General features: G+C 31.9%; 1 protein-coding gene across 1 annotated transcript; it reads right to left on the reverse strand.

The window, feature by feature from the left end:
• Positions 1 to 1,139: 1,139 nt before the first annotated feature.
• On the reverse strand, positions 1,140 to 15,874 carry LOC133780501 (cold-responsive protein kinase 1-like). The gene is made up of 12 exons (XM_062220205.1): positions 15,697 to 15,874; positions 15,454 to 15,587; positions 9,026 to 9,051; positions 7,463 to 7,466; positions 5,528 to 5,625; positions 3,798 to 3,964; positions 3,034 to 3,456; positions 2,790 to 2,950; positions 2,534 to 2,607; positions 2,291 to 2,441; positions 2,031 to 2,180; positions 1,140 to 1,217 (listed from the first exon to the last, which is right to left on the reverse strand). The coding sequence occupies exons 1-12, from the start codon at positions 15,872 to 15,874 to the stop codon at positions 1,140 to 1,142; spliced, it is 1,644 nt and encodes a 547-aa protein (XP_062076189.1).
• Positions 15,875 to 18,234: the final 2,360 nt, after the last annotated feature.

The raw sequence follows: 18,234 nt of genomic DNA on the forward strand, positions 1-18,234 counted from the left end.
TGGAAACCGAAGTGCGTAGCGTAAGGTAGCGCGTGGGATCACGCAACGGGTTGAGACTATCTCAGCTCGTATGTTAGAGATAGCATTCTCCCCCGTACCTCCGTGTCATAACCTTTACAAAATCTTAGATCGCCTACTAAGTAACTCATCATTCTTGTTCGTTAGGCGATCTAATGGCATCCAAGAAGAGCGTTTCGAAGAATAACCGACGTTAATGTCAAGTCATTTGGATATGGAGGACTTGCTAATCAAGTCATTTGGATATAAATGTGTAACTAAGGACAATTAGTGGATTATGGTTTAAAGATTTTGATCGTAGAAATAGTTGTGTCGAATCCAAACTAAGTAGTTTAAAGGTTGTTTTTAATGATTTTTATTTAAAAGAGTTGTTTTAGAAAAAATACATGATTATTTTCTATATTCATTTGTATGTGTTTTAAAATTTCATAGTTAAAGATCTACTTGTTAAGCGCCTCTTACTCGTGAGGTGTGTTACAATTTCACTCTTTATTTTAGTCAAATTTCTTGTAATATAATATTTTTTACCCTTACAAGCTATAATATAATTATATATAGATATATCATAAGATACACGAATGTTCATACAATTATTATAATAATTAAAAAGAAAATTAACCGAAATAGAATGCATTAATAATTTTTTTAGATTTTATAAAACTAATAATCATATGACTAGAATGATATTAATTATGTGATATAATATTAAGTTAACTAAACAGAGTGGAATGAAATGATATATTCTTTTCAACAACAAGTGACATATACAATCAACCTAAAATATCATCTTTATTCAATGCAAGTGGGTGTTGATTTTATATTCTCTTATTGATAAAATAGCTCATGAATTAGTTGAAATATATGTATACTGAACATAAAAGTAAAAAAAAAATCGATCACATGTTACAGATTTAATACAATATGTTAACTTCCAATTATTGTTCTTAAAACGAAAATTTTACTATTTGCTAGATATACAAGGAATCAAGACAACAAGCTTATTATATGCCATATAGCGTTTGACATAGTTTCTGAGTGATTTACACCTTAAACAGTGTATTTATCACCTTTATTAACAATAACAAACAAATTAATAAATGAACTAGGGAACTATGATGACATCACTTTGTATAAGGGGGTATGAATTGGTCTCCAAAGTGATGGAAATTCTCATTTTCCCCTTCAAGAAGACGCACAACCTGTGATTATAAGAATATTAGAATAATTTACATAATTATCCAGTATTGTATAGTAATTATATACTGGACTTAATGAAATTGATGTAACACACTCTACATTTTAACTATACAAAATTTGAAAAATTAAAAAAAAAATTGTTACTTTATGAGAGTAAGATTATATTGGTTAATTTTATTATGTCCTTTTATAATGAAATTGGAGAGTTTATCCAGCCACTTAAATAATCCCCCCTAATATGTGATGAAAACTTGAGATACTTTATCCTATCTTATCCCTATATTCATGTAAGAAAAAATATTACAATTTTGCATTTAACTTGTTTTCTTCTAATTTATTGTCGGTAAATATCGACTCCTTTATTTTTCTATATTTTTTCTTTTAATTTTTTTTTATTCTCATCCTATCCAATCTAATCTTACTTTCCAAAAATAACCTTTATGAATTGACGAAGATATTTGTCGATTTGCGACAACTCATGCAAAGTTTGTGTTTTGGTTGTTTTTCTAACTCAAGGTCACTTAGAATAACTAGTGATGATAACATTGAAAGATTAAAAGGTAAATGTATTCCTAACTGTATTTATACATTTTCCACGAGTTCTATAAATATTTTTAGATGAATTTTGACAAGATTTACTTATGATTAATGGAATATTGTTGTGGTCAATATTTTAGTCAATTTAAAAGAGATTCATCAATTAAAATTGAAAAGAAAAATACATCTATATAGATACATACAACCCCAAACCAGTCTTCATACATATATAGGCATCAATATACTATGCTTGTTAATGAATCTTTAAGTCTACTTACCTCTCCAACAGATGGACGCATTTCAGGGCTTCTTTGCACACATGAGTTTGCAACTTTAGCCATACGGTACAATTCATAAGTATCATATGCATCGCCAATCCGAGGATCAATTAGTTCATGTAGTGCTAGTCTCTGGATTATAGATTGCGCCTAAGATTTTCATAAGATAGATAATGCTTAAAAATACATGCAAAAAAATCAATTTGTTATCAATGAGTACTTTACGCTTGCACGAATTCAAAGCAAGAAAACCAACGTACCCACTGCCTTAGAGACTGTTTTTTGTCATCTCCATTTACATCAAACACCACTTTGTGTCCTGACATTAGTTGCAACAAAACAATTCCATATGCATACACATCTGTTCGCACAGAAACAATGCCATTTTCTGCATACTCTGGAGCAAGGTATCTACATTTACAGGAGGAGGCATTACCTTAAAACTGGCTAAATGAACACTTTGAGCTTAACCCATCAGTTAAATTATTGAATCAAGTTCTCACCCTAATGTACCAAGTATCCTTGTTTGCCAAGAATCATCGCTTGTTTTCCACTTTGCAAGACCAAAGTCAGCTAACTGGGGATTATAAAGGACATTGTTTCATTCACTTGATTAATTTCTTTAACCAACAAGAAAAGTTTCCTCTGTTGCTAGCTCATTTATATAATTTGATCCAAGTGCCAAATGATTGGCAAGAGATGAAACAATTAAAAAGAAAAAAAAATGAAAGAGTAAATCTTATTCAAAGTAAATTTTACCATTGGAATAAAGTCATGGGTTAGCAATATATTGCTTGGTCGCATGTCCCGATGAATTATAGGGCCTCCTCGACATTCTTCATGCAAAAAACGCAGCCCTTTTGCAATCCCTACAGCAATAGCAAATCTTTGGTGCCATTCAAGAGGGGTGGCAGTTTTATCTACAAAAGTGCCTTTATCAAATTACAAAATACAATGCTATATTCTATTTACTAGATAAAAAAGATCTAAACCAACCACTTACCAAACAAATGCCAATCAAGAGACTTGTTGCATATATACTCATAAACCAAAATATTGAATTTCTCTTTTGAACAATAACCAAGTAGCATCACTATATTCTTGTGGCGTGCAAAGCTTAAGACGTAAACCTCAGAGTGAAACTCTGCAAATCCTTGATTGCTTTCTTCTTTACGTACCTTTGCTGCAATAAGTTGTCCATCTTTAAGTTTACCTTTGTACACATGACCATATCCACCTTCTCCTAATAAGTTTTCCTCGGCAAAATCATCTGTGGCTAACTGAATTTCAAAGTAATTGAATAGCATAGCATCTTTAATATAGTATGTATCAGTTCTTGCTCCACAGATTGTGCAAAGAATTGGCGCTTCTGAGCATTTATGTCCGAATAGTACTCTTTCATATCGGTTATGTGCAACTCTACAATCTATCAAGTAATTATTATCAAAGATTCCAGTTTAACCCATCATGTCAAAAAATTTAAGATCTCCATTATTTATTTATTGGCTAAGATGTGCATTCAATGTCTTTATACAATTATATGTATTGTCTACCATGTCTACGTGTAGTTGTTTAACGTATATAGAGTGCCATAACTTTATATACCTGGTTCATTTGGCCATTCTGATCTGGTCGAAGAAGAAGACATCAAGTTGCTGCTATCAGAAATTACCAAGGAACTATTAATGCATATTGGCAAGGTTTGGCTAGCGAAAGATATACTGGTAACATCAGAACTTTGAGCAGTATTTACAAGGTGTGTACTACTTAATATAGGCACAGGCTTGGAGAGATATATAAAATTTTTGTATTCTGTAACATCTTCATCCTCTTTAGCCTCATTTTTTACTATTTCTATGGATAGGCCATCCTGAATGAATGCCACCTTACAGGGTATCTGCTTCGCTTGGAGCCTCATATCTAGTCTCAAGTGCCTACAGTTGGGGTTTGCAATTTTTTATTTACACAGAGTGTATAATAACAATAATAATAATAATGGATCATCAATATAATTAAACTCCTATGAACATACAAACTTATAATGTTTTTTATAAGAAAATAAATAACTAGGTGGATGTAAAAGATATAATGAATTTCTTTCTTTAAAGCACGTTATTAGTAGTTATTAGGACTTAGTTGGTCATGTGCATACACTACTAGAAAAATGTCATTTTGTGTCATTTTGGGCCTGGATTGATTGCATCATGAAGGAAATTCTTATAACAGTAACACCATGCAGTTCATGACTACACTGTGCCAGGGACCAACAAACCTCGTTTATAAATTGCACAAGGTTTGAAACAAGCTTCAAGGCCGTGGTACGAAAGGTTTTCTGCTGCTGTGATTGAAGAATAGTTTGTTCAATCTACAATGGATAACTCTTTTTTTTAACTCAAGTATGCGTGATCAACATTCATGGTTTTGCAAGTATCTACTGTTGATGTCATCATAGCAAGAAATAATGCAAGGACTGTTAAAAAAACAAAGATAAGACCAGATATGAGGTTTCAATCAAAGATAAGACCAGATATAAGGACTTGTGAAACTTGAGGTTCAATCTTCATTTAGAAATCTAGGTGCAAAGTCTATAAACATGTCCATAGAACCAAACTTGGTTAAACTATGAGTTTTTACAAATTGAGATTTTGCTTCTAGCTAATTTTCTAGGAGGTATATTTATAGGATTTGTATGTTTCTTGAATACTCTTTGATTTTATAAAAATCTAAGAAGCAACAAGCTGTGTCTAAATCCTCAGCTAAGGTAGAATACCGAGTGATGACCAACATTACAAGTAGCTTTCTTGGTTGTTATAATTTCTAAAAGAACTAATGATCAAGCATGAGGAGCCTACAACTGTACTTCACTGCAGAAAATCAAGATTTTCATGAGTGAACTAAACATTTGAGATTGATTATTATTTGGTTAAATAGAAAATTCAATCTAGAAGCATAGCTATATTCCATGTATCAACTCAACACCAGCTTGCTGATGTGGTCACCAATGCATTATTTTCAACTTAGTATCATCATGTGATTCACAATATAGGTCTACTAAACTCATGTAGACCATCTTGAGGGGGAGTATTGACAATTAGGATGTTATGTCAATTAAGCTATTGAGCTATCTAGCTGTTATAGCAGTTCGTATTTAGTTGGTCAATTGCATAGTTAGTTAGAGCAGTTCGTTGCTAGTTATGTGCTCAAAAAATAGTTTTAGCACTATAAATACTTGCTATGTATTCATTTTCTTGATTAATTCAATAAAAGATATTCTCACTATCTCTTTTTTTTTCTTAGTTTTCATTCTTCTGACAATAATAAAGCTCTTATGAGTAAACAAGTTATAATTTTCCCCATTTTATATGAGAACGAATGGCTCATTGGATAGAGAAGAAATACTGAGTCTGTTATCCTAAGCACTCCATCAATAGAGCTATTTTATGCAAATGCTTTAGAATGGATACCTTTCCTTGATAAAATTAATGCATAAGAAATACCTATCCAGGAAAACCCAAGCTGCATTGTAAGTTGTAACCTCTTGCAAAATAACCTGCTTAATAGGGAAGCCAGCAATGATTTTGACTTCCACGCTGATCTGGAGTAACAAGGAACTTAGGGTGATGAGCAAAGAAAAAACGACAAAGGAAAATCAGTCATCTTGTATATAAGACACACACCCACATGGTAGAAATATGTATAAACACAAATTTAGTACTTTAATCACTGGTGGATTTTAATGTTAAATTTAGAAAATAAGATTGGATTCGATATCCTTTACCATGTGATATAATTATGTAATTAGAAAATATATCAAAATAATTAGTTTAACCATCAAGTTACTCGACTTAGCTAGCATATTGTTATCTAGTCCAACTGAAAAAATTTGAGAAATAAATATCTCATCTAAACTTTCATCTATTTATATATCTTATTTCTATATCTCCTTTCCATAATTTATGTTTGCAAATGATATAAATTTCATTAAATATTTCTTTTATGATTATTTTTTATTTTGTTAATCCCATAAAATACTATCCTATCATAAGAGTAAAACAAGGGCTTAAATACATTAATTATTAATAAGATCTTCAAATCTAAAGAATAATTTAACAAAGTTGTCTACATTTAGATCTTTGCCTGTTTGGAGGCTATGTATAATACACTATCATGAAAGTAGAAGCAAGTGGAAATCTATATTGTTAATTTCATAGGTAAAGAAGTTGGTAACAACTTACTTCTATTCTTTTTGGGTTTATACATTTTTAGACCCTCTGTTTTTCCTCATTAACTGTTTGGACCTTGTGTTTTGACAAATTATTTTTTGGATAATGTGTTTTGTAAAATTGTTCAAATAGGCCCCTAAACCTGATTTTGATGAACAAAAAATTGAATATAACAACACAGTTCTTAGGCAGAATGACTGTATTTTTGGTATGAGTTGTTAGTTTAATGAATTATTTGTGATTTTAGTTCAAAAAAATTTGATCAAAATCGGGTTTAGTGGTCTATTTGAACTATTTTAGAGAACATAGGGTCCAAAAAGTAATTTGTGAAAACACAGGGTCTAAATAGATAATGAGATAAAACACGGGGTCTAAAAATGTATAAACCCATTCTTTTTTAATGTTTTCTCTTCTATTCTATTTTCAAGAAGTTGAAAAGATTATATTGTTAGAATATTTAAAATGGATTAGCATAATCATTTATAAACTCACTCTAATGTAACACTAAAGTATTAGTGCATGTTATGGACAATTATATGTTTACATATTTTGTATTGCATGATATTATATGTGGGTCATAATATAATAAACGCAATGCACCAAAACGCTCGGGCCTATTTACACACTTTCTAAGGCTATGTTTGGTAGAAAGGAGGGACACTAAGATGGATAGAGTGTTTGAATTATAGTTAGTAGGATGGATAGAGAAGATAATTGATCTCGTTTATGTTGTTTGATATTAAATGTGAAGTTGGAATAATGGAGATGAAATTAATTATTAAAATTAACATTTTATCTTTTAATATAAATATTTATTATTTTTTAAAAGGGTATATATATGTTACTTACATAGTAGTTTTTGTATTTTTATTGGATTCCTCCATTTTGAGGGATTGAATCTTTAAGCTTTGGAGGGAGCATCTCTCATTTCCCTTCCTCTCTCCCTCTTATCAAACAAAAAGATTCAACCTATCCTTCCATTACTCTCCTCCACCTCTCTCTATCTACTCATCTCTCCTCCCTGCCGAACATAGTCTAAGTGTTTCATTCAGCCCATTGATCCAAGACAATTGACTATTAACCTTGGATATCTCTTTCCAATAAGCCTAATCTAGTTGTCACAAAAAGGGTTAGTAAATACTACAATTTCATGGTTATGTTGTGTGGCTATATTCTGGAGAAAAATTAAAGATGGTATAATCCATAGACACCTCTTGCATTGGTCTTTTCATGGTGTTTACATTTTAAGGATCAGTTTGATTTGTTAATATAGTTTGCTAATCGTAAGAGGTAATTATTTATACTTGATATATTTCAATCATAAATAGGATTACATTCAATATAATAGTTTTACTGAGACCTTGTTTGTGTAAAATCTATAATTTAGATTTTTATCAAGCTCCTATTATATTTAATTCAACAATTGGAGCTAGAGCCATCCTATTTATTTTGAAGTTGTCAAAATACTTTTATAATTTTGTTCTCCAATTTTAGAGTATTTTTGTGGGTTTAAAAATCAAGTTTTGAAAATTAATTTTGGCAAAAATTATTGTCACTTCGAGGTCCTACATATTAAACACAAGTTGTTGATGCATTTTATTTAGCCTTTGTTTGTTAAGGATAAAAAGTGGAAGGAAGGAACCATTTGGAGAGAAAATTGGAGAGAAGATAAAAAGAATGGTGGTTTGGTAGGAGAGAAAATAAGGAAGGAAAGAAAAATGAAGAGAAAAAAAGTGGTGGGGTCCACACTAAAGAATAAGAAATATTTTCAAGAACATGCTTGAATGTAACTCACAATTGAAAAAAAAAAAATTTGACCAAATCTTTGGCATGGATGGATTGGGAATCTAACTTGGAGCATTTCTAGGAAATTTTGTGTGTTTATGGTGGTTAGAACAACATTTTTTTTTAATGATGTTGGGTTGACACTGTCTTTTAGATAAATCATAGGGACAATGCCAAATGGTGTGTCGTTTCTCTCACTAATTAGATAAATGATCTGTCTTTTCGCACATGGACAAACAAGACATGTCATTGGAATAAGACTTTATATTAAAAAAAAAATCACGCATTCATGAGTGTGGGAAGGCATGTGGGTGCTTTATTTTGAGTCTCTTAGCTTTAATTAAATGTACGCATAACTTATAATGATGTTGTTTGGTAACACTTAAAAAAATAGTTTTTTATTTAATTAATTAAAAAATTGACAATTAAATATAAAATGTGTTTGGTAACTCTATTTTTATTTATTATTTTTTTTAATTTTAATTAAAATTTATTAAATTTTGAAAATAGAATTTTTTTCACTTTCAAATTTTTTTTAAACAGTTTTCAATTTTTCCTTTTTTTTTCTTCACTTCTTCAAATTTACACATCATATTGTTAAACAAAAAATAAAAATAAAAATTATCAAACACATTTATTATTTTTTGTTTTTAAAAATAAAAATAGTTACCAAACATAATTTTATTTATTAAAAATAAAGAAATAAAAATAAAATAATATTTCCATTTTTGTGTTTAAACCATTCAAAAACAAAAATTTTACCAAATGGGCCCAATGTATTTTTATTTTATTATTTAAATTTTGTTTTTCAATTTTGTTATTCAAATCTTTTATAGTTTATTCACTTAATGATTTGTATAATTTTATAAGCTTGCATATTCTCATATTAATGAATAAAAGCTTTTATTTAGCGTATGAAATATTTTGTATTGTAAATGTTGTTCAATTAACATTATAAAATTGTGAGATTGTGACAATTTTGTATACTTATGTGCACCTGTTGCCAGTTTAAGCTTAATTTTTTTTTTTGGAATATCCTCTATACCCCCAAGTCCTTGAGCATTCGTCTTTGACCTCAAGATCACCATCCTCTCTGTAATATCCTATACGAATTTTTATTTATTTAATTAGTTGCATTAATTAAATATTTGATTAATTATGTTGTGAAATAATGTTTGATATGTTATGGTATGAAGTGATGTTGTTAATTAAAATAATTAAGAGGATATTATTTTAATTACCAAGATGACGAGTGGATCACTTAGGATGAGTCTTTGAGGACTTTAGTATAAAAATAAATATAATAAGTTGAGGTATTTATTTTTATGAAGTATAGTTTTGAGTTGTTTCTCATTAGAGCCCTAAAACAAATTTAGAAAAATTATTAGGCTATCATGGAATGTTTTGAGGACATTGAGATATAATTTTATATGTTAGAGATACACAATAAAATCATATAAATATTTTGGAGTATAATTTTATTTGTTGGATAGACACATTAATTGTATAAATTATGATGGACTACAGTTTGTGAGTTGTGACTTAGCCGAATTTATGGTGTAATGGAAGGCTTTAATGCATAGTTTTCAAGTTGGATTATTTCTGGAATAGTAATACTCAATTATGAAATAATGAGTAAATAAAATATGGTCAGGGTGATTTTGGAACTAAGTGGTATTTTTGTTGATTGTTTGAGAATAAATGTGTTAATAGTGCATTTTTGCACATAAAATGTCTATAAGATACGCATAGTGTACGACCACTTCTGAAAATTTGAGGGAAATGCCATTTTTGATTTTTGGGAAGTTACCAAGAGTTTGCGAGAGGAAAAGGCTGAGTGGGGGCAGTTACCATTTCACCTCATCCTCATTTAAAAAATTAGAGAGAAAAGAAGCAGAAGTAGATGAAGAGAGAACTTTGTTATCTAAGTTTGGTTGGAAGAATTGTTCACCAAGGGTGAGCTTTGATCCTTTCTCTTCATGGTTTCAGTTTTAGAATGGTGTTCTAAAGATCCATTATGTGTGTGTAGAAGTTAGAAAGCAAGAGGGAGAAGAGCACCATAGAGTTTCGGCCTAGACAATCTAAGAACAAGGGTAAGTTTGATCTTCCTTTTCCCATGTGATTTTGGTCATGGTGTCTTTTTTAGAGATCATTGGTTATGATTGTAGAGTTTAAAGATCAAGAATAATGGAAAATCATAGGTTCTGTCCATTAGAGGTAAAGAGATGTTCTTAAGTTTTCTTCTCAGTTTGGTGCTTTATCTTGGATCTTTGATGATAGATTTGGGTTGTGATTATTGTTAAATATTTTAATGATGATGATCTTGGATTAGAGGGGTTTAGATCTAAGTGTGGTTATGGATTTTGAGTGCTCATGGGATAATTACATGAGAGAGGGGCGGTTACCAAATTTAGAATCCACCCCTGGCATTAATGAATGTTGGTCAGTGGTGGTTTTGGGTTTTGGGTGTTAGACCTTATAAGGTCATGTCTGGGTGTGAGTTCAACCTTAGAGAAGCACTAGTCATTTAGGTTATGGTGCAAGGCTGAGTGTCTAAGTAATCATCAAGGTGGCAGATATGGTGGTGATGCTTGTCGGTGGTTATTGAAGATGATGATGATGGTGGTGGTGGTGGTGGTAACCGTGATGATGAGAGGATGTTGAAGATGATGATGACAATGATGGTAAGGAGCCAAAGGTTTGGGTGAGAATAGTATAGGTCATGCACAAAGCTCACGTAAATGTCTAAATGACCCAAAATGGTACGAGTCCTAAGGCTCAAGAATTTTAAGCAGGGATCGGGAAATATTTATGAGAAATAGAAAATATTCTAGGACTAAGATAAATGTATAGAAGAGTTTAGCGCATAGGATTTGAGCTTGGTACATGGGATTTGGAATCGGGGCTCCGGAAATTTACTTTAAGATTGAAAGTTTAAGATTGAGACCTGGATAGTAATTTCGAGGATGGGAAAATACTTTGAGCACTAAGACGTGATAATATAGAAAGGAAGGATTTAAAGTTTTTTTCTGCTAGGTTTGTACAAAGGATCCTCTCCAAGTTGCAACACTACTCAAGGCACAGATCTCTGTAGTTATCGACATGGGCAATTCCTATCAAACTTGAATTGAAGCTGGTCATGGTTTATTAAGAATCCACTCTCTTACTAGGTCATGTCAATTGATGGGATCTTTGATACTATGTAGTAATAAAGATGGGTTAGATAGAAGATCTGCGAGTCATTTGCTGATCTCATAAGGCCATAATATTGCTGCAAGTCTAGAATATTCATTCAACACTAGATAACCAAGGTGTCCACTACCATTTTGATGATGTTAGGAGAAAGCTACTCAAGTCTCGCATCTTATGAAAACAATGAAAATCTAAAGCAATGGTCGCATTGGGATTTGATGAACCACAAAAATTTCCCAAAATAAACAAAAGTCCACTCACTTGGTGGATTATTAAATAATTCCTCACAAAAGGATGTCCTTATGCCAATGGTCTTGGGGATTACGAAGCTCCACTTTAGACACTCCAAGGATCCTCAGGTCATCTTTGTTCATATTAGAAGCTTAAGCATGGTTATATTGACCAAAAGCCAACATAAAAATAACTTATTGAGTTATTTCATCTTAATTATCGTGTAAGTTATCAATCTTTAAGGAAATGAAGTCAAATTCTTGCACCTATTCCACGAACTTTGACCTTCAAGTCACCATTGTCTCCCTCAAGGAGTCGAGTCTAGCCAAAATTAGGGGGGGCACTCTTATCATTTTCACTATCCTCATGTTGATGGTGGTGGTACAGCCAAATCAATATTTCAAACGCTTGAATATAGTTTTTTTTTTATCAAAGCTCTTTTTGATTCTGATATCTTATTTATCAATGTCAATTGGGATCTAGAAATTGTGTGTTAGCATCTCCTTGACCTTTCGAGAGTTCCCATTAGAAATTTGTAGCAAAATTTTGCTCATAAAGTTACTAGAGCTAGACCCATTTTGAGACATGTTTTTGAAGGATGAAAAAGAAAAAAAGGAAAGAAAGTTCCTAAAGTTCTCAAGAGTTTTTCGATGATGTGGCACAAAAGCCTGAAGACTCACCTAAGAATATTTGTAAGCCCGATTAAACAATAAAAGAGTTCAAAATGATTTTTTGACTCGAGGGTGAAGGTGGACTCTCAAGCTTTAAAGAAGGAAAATGTACAAATTGGATTATTTGCCTTCGGTTTAATAGTAAACGCGAGAAGTCATTCGTAATAGTTAGATTGATTCAACAGTTTGAACCAAGAATGATATTGGGGAACACCATGATTACACTTCAAGGCTCAAGGTTGCTCTTTAGTAGTTCAATCATATATTATAACTCATAGATCACAATAAGTATCTAATGTTATGAAGTGATGTGGATCACCGCCTTTGCAGGTGACAATCAATAGTTGTTCACTATGTTCGATAAGACTATTATACTTCCATTAGCTATCTTGGGAATTAAAGGCATGAATTATCGACAACGACCAATGGTTGCCATTAAAACTATAACAAAAATGCTTGAAAACTCTTGTAAAGAGAAATTACATCAACCTTATTTGGCTAGCTTTTGTCCCAAGGAAAAGGCTGCTAACTTATAGATCCCAATTGCCTTAATGAAGGCTCAATGGCCCTAGGATTTCAAAGTCTCTACCTTGTATCAATCCATGTCAAATAGCACAAGCCCACCACGACCTCAAAATTAAGATAGATATTATGATGTCAACAACATCTGGCTAGTTAGGAGATGGATATTCAACCCCTATCTAGCTAGGTCTATTTTGAGGAAGAGCTCTCTCATTCTATCATGAACCAAAAAGCCTTGATGAAGACTCAATGGACTAATGAGTTCCAAGGCACTTCTCTACTATGACCCCACATGATAGTGCAAGCTCATTACTAACCTGCAGATGATGTAAAGTGTACAAACTCATTACCCTTTCATTAGGAGAATAAAAGTAGGACCAATTCATTTGGATTATGACACGCAATGATGCCTATTATTCCTATTGAGGCTCAAGGAGCCTCAACAAAGACCCAATAGTTCGAGGTGTCTAAAGGATATACTCAGCCATAACCTCATATTGAATGGTGTTGGACCTTGATGACCCTAAGAGTATGAATGATCCTCAGAACTGATGTAGCCTTAAATTTGGGATCATAAGCTTAGGTTAGGTGGTTGAGAGCCAAGAAGCACACCAAATTTTTTTTTTTCATGACCGCTACGCCTAAGGGGAAATTGTTGGGGGTATTTTCGTCATTCCCAATCATAAGAACGAAGATTTCAAATGTTGGTGAAGCCCAATTGAAGTCCATAGAGAACATCGTAATTATGGCCAAGACCAGGTCCATATATGTGGCCAACCATTGAGTCCAGCTACATTTGCCTCACAAATTAAGCCAAGAGTCATTAGGCAGGCTTACACCTTTGAGCCATCCATTGACCTATGGATTGTCCCTTGACTTCATGATGGCTACCTCTTTCCATTATGCTTTAGGTGTCTGCCTTTAAGTTTGCTATTGGGCCTTGAAACTAGAGAAATGCTATCACTATGTCAGAAGAATTTTGTCATGCATGACGACTTTGGAAACATGCCTATGTAATCACATTCTTCTCACTTTGCAAAAGGGGAATGTCGTGGTTGTTACATCAGCATGGGGAAGCAAATCCATTCTGCCTCTCGAGGATTGATCGTCCTTCCTAGCTTAAGAGGTAGCATCCACACTGCTACCTAATCAACAAATGAGGCTTCCTTTAGAAGCTTCAATTGGTCCAATGGCTAGAAGGCACCTCCATCTGCCTATAAGATTTTTTTAGACAAGGGATTTTTTTTACATCAGTTTATGACTGGAGTCGAGAGTCCTTGCGCCCAAAAAGCGTCGGTCAACAACTTTGGCTATTTCTTTTTGGTGACATAAAAAAAAGTTTTGTTGTAGTGTAAACTCATTTTTTTAAATCAATTGTATTAATTTCTTTCATTCAAATAATTGATTTCAAATGTCATAAAATTACAACTATGATGTATATTTAAATATGTAGCATAATAAGAAAAGTTTCTAAAGAAATTAATTTTTGCATCATTATTCTTCATAAACAATGGGTGGAGGAACTTATGGTATTTATGTACGAATGAATTTGAAAATTAGATTGATATTGTTGTTAGTTTTTCTTGACTTTTTTAATGAAATTGACATGGTAAGATAAATAATATTATATATTTATTTCCATTTTTAATTGGCTAATTGATTACATTTATTTATCAAATTCAGAGGATTATATGAAATAAATCACATTTTGGAAAGAAAAAATAATAATAGCCTTCTATGTTCCTATAGAAGCGATGTGGAAAGACTTTAAAAAGGCCAAAGCGGTGTGAATATCAATCTTACCATGTTATTACCAAAGTGAAGTGAAAGACCTTATTTAAATCTCTCCATATTGCTTCCAAACAGACATAAAAGACTTATCATGTCGGCTATATTCACGTAGCTTTGAGAAGGAACGTGAATTCTTCTCACGTCTTTTTTAAAACAACATCAAATATTTTCTAGTTGGGGTGCCCATGGACTAACTCTCTCTAAGTTTTTCAACCATATCATTAGGTCAATAAATTAACTCTCAATTTTGAGTACTCCTTACAATTTGCATGGTTGGGTTGTGTTGGTGTTTTGGAGAGAAAATCAAGAGAGCAGTGTCCACCTCTTGATTTGTATATTCATGTTGTTTGTAGGCTTATTAAGATCAATTGGACTTGTTAATATACTTTGCTAATTTTAACATCTCATTTCTAACTAATTTAATCTATATACTTCAATTGTAAATAGGATTATATTTAAATACATTGTTTGATTGATGAACTTATTATTTGTGTAAATTCTATAATTAAGATTTTAATTAAGCTCAATAAAATTAAATTCAACAATCACATAATTAGCAATTATTATTTGGTTTATTCCTTTATGGACCTTGTGTTTTATCTCATTACCTGTTTGGATCATGTGTTTTAACAAATTATTTTTTGGACCTTGTATTTTGTAAAATGGTTCAAATAGACCCCTAAACATGATTTTGATGAACAGAAAATAAAATATATCAACACAGTTGTTAGGAAGAATGATTATGTTCTTATTATAATTTGTTAGTTTGGTGAATAATTTATGATTGTAGTTAAAAAAAAAAAATTTGTTCAAAATCAAGTGCAATGGTCTATTTGATTCATTTTACAAAAGAGATGGTCAACAATTAATTTATTAAAACAGACGACCCAAATAAGTAATGATAACAAAATAGTGGGTCTAAAATGGTATAACATTCCTAGTTCTTTTCATTATTGTACAGCCAACAACTAATATTACTTCTAGAACTTTAATAAGAGAGTATATTACCCCTTCAATTTCACAAATTTCAGCACTATGCATGAGCATTCTGACATACGCATCAACTTTCTTTGAAACTTCTTTCTCCGTAGCTCTGTTGCTCGTCACAAAATTTTCTGAATACGCTCTTGTATGATAACCCACTACGCCAAACATAACTAGAATTAAATAAAAACAAATAATAGAAAGAAAATCAATGTAAAAAAAAAAAAACTTGCATAATCTCGTTGGCACATTTTGTTGACCACTTACTAGGGTGATGTAGAGTGTGCAAGATTCCAAGCACTACAAGCGTATCTCGGGGTCGAAGAATGTCACCCCTCAGTCGTACGTTATGAACAGTTCTCTGAAGCTCACCCTCCGCTCGGTCCTTGGTGGCATCATAAATAATGAGAACGTGAGATGGCGAAAGAGAACTCACCATATCCATTATAATCACCAAATACCTCAACTGGGTTTGGACTTTGAAGCTTTAAAGCTTATTATGTCTATAGGTAATTTAGATCGAAGGTAACTCTCGTATTTAAATACAGCGTCCTATAAGATAGAGAATCATGGTGATATGACACAACCATACAGATAGTACTTCTAAGAGTACTGATTGGTTCTTCAATATTAGAATAATGTGGAGGAAGTAGTTTTCAGATAACTTCATCATTCTCTCAAGTCCTCTTTCATTGTAAGCTGTGAAGATATGCTATGGATATTCTATTTCAAATATTACAGATGAGTATAAGCATGGTGGCCGTCTTCAACAGGGACAAGAAGTGCATTCTCATGCGTTTGGAGACAGCAACGTGGATTATCATTTTAATGATAATTTATATATGTGTATAACTTTTTTCATGGCTTACATTTTTGTCGTCTTCTTTACTCGAACTCTCCGATCAACTATTTGTTTACATATTCGTTTTCTTATTTTAGGATTATGTTTTTAACTCTTAGATATATCATGGGCGGGAATTATGGTGCCTATTTCATATAGATTTTTTTCTACAGAATTTACATTATTTGAACATTACTGTACCTCTTTATCATTTCATTAATCACTAAATTTCTACAACAGATGAAAATTTTGAAAAGTAAAAATAATCACAATTCTTAGCATTTTTAACGATATAATCAGTTAAACCTTGTTAAATTTAGATTCTAGCACTAATAGGGATGTAAACGGGGAGGGGCTGGGTCGGGGATGTCTCCCCATCCCCGTTCCATCTCGAGTCGGGGCCCATCGAGTATCCTTTTTATAAACATGTTTACTTTTTTTTTTTCTGAAATCTGTCAAATAAATTAAAATAACTAATAATTTTTTAATGTACAATAATTAAAAATAATAATAAATTATACTATTAGGAAACATGTATCTTATATAAATTATTATATTATATATTTGTTATTATATTTATATTAAAAAAATAAATTCAAATAAAATTACCTTGTGGGTTAAATTGACATCCTTAAGCACTAACAAAATTAAAATTAATGAGGGAACCAAAATAAAGGAGAGATGAAAAAAAATATGGATTATAGAAATGAGGTGCTCAATAATGTACCGTTCTCAATTAAGAATTATTTAAAATAAGTTTTTATGATTTTTTAAAATCCTTAAAAATCTCTCTATATAATCTCTTCAAATAACTATTTGACTATTCTGCATTATGTGCCTCTCTGACTCATGGTGTAGAGCTCCTCTATTTCTTTGGCGGTTTCTTTTTAAAATTTCGGTGGTATCATATTTCAACATGAATAATGAAGATCTTGCCTCTCTCTACGATTCATTGGCTTTAGAGGATGAAGAGAAGGATGAGTTCTCTGATGTTATTGGTAAATCTCTCTTGGACAAAGGGGAGGATAATATTGCAAAGTCGCTCGTGGGATGAGTGATTACAACGAGATTTGTCAATATGGACAATTTCACATATGCACTAAGGTATTGTTTGGGTCAAAATCTTCCCCCAAATCTTTCCATAATTTCCTTTAATTATAGATTTTATGCATTGTATTTTGTTGATGAAGATCAATTGAACCATAAACATTAATATTGTTGGCATAACCAACAATATAAATATGTTCTTCCTTGAATGGAGTTGAAAGAACAAAAGGGGGTGTACCGGCAATTGACACTCCGATGCTTAAGTCAGCACAATGTTCTCTCTCTCAATTCTCAATCTATTCAAACTTTGATCAGATTAAAGTTTGAGGTCCCCAAATGTGGTTCGTGTTCTATAATTTATTGAAAAATCACTAGGAATAAGGTTAGAGAAGCTTATTGTGAATGGTCCACGTGTCTGGCTTCACTTACTTTCTTCCCACCTTCAAATTTCCTTAACATGATGAGCTCAAACACTCACTATTTCTTGCGACTACTACAAAAAAAGTTTTTATGTGAGCCCTAAAAAAGTCTTTATAATTTCTCTTTATAATCTCTTTAAATAACTATTTGACAATTCTGCATTATCTGTGTCTCTGACTCATGGCATAGAGTTCACCTATTGAGTTCCCCTATTTCTTCAGCGATATCTTTTTAAAATTTCGGTGGTATTATATTTCAAGATGAATGATGAAGATCGTTCATAACTCTACCATTCATTGGCTTTGGAGGATGAAGAGAAGGATGAGTTCTATGAATTTATTGGTCAATCTCTCTTGGACAAAGGGGAGGATAATATTGCAAAGTCGCTCGTGGGACGAGTGATTATAATGAGATATGTTAATCTGGACAATTTCACATATGCAGTAAGATATTGTTTGGGTCAAAATCTTCCCCCAAATATTTTCTTTTATTTCCTC

The sequence above is a fragment of the Humulus lupulus genome, chromosome 5 (genome assembly GCF_963169125.1).
Source record: "Humulus lupulus chromosome 5, drHumLupu1.1, whole genome shotgun sequence".
Lineage (NCBI taxonomy): Eukaryota > Viridiplantae > Streptophyta > Magnoliopsida > Rosales > Cannabaceae > Humulus > Humulus lupulus.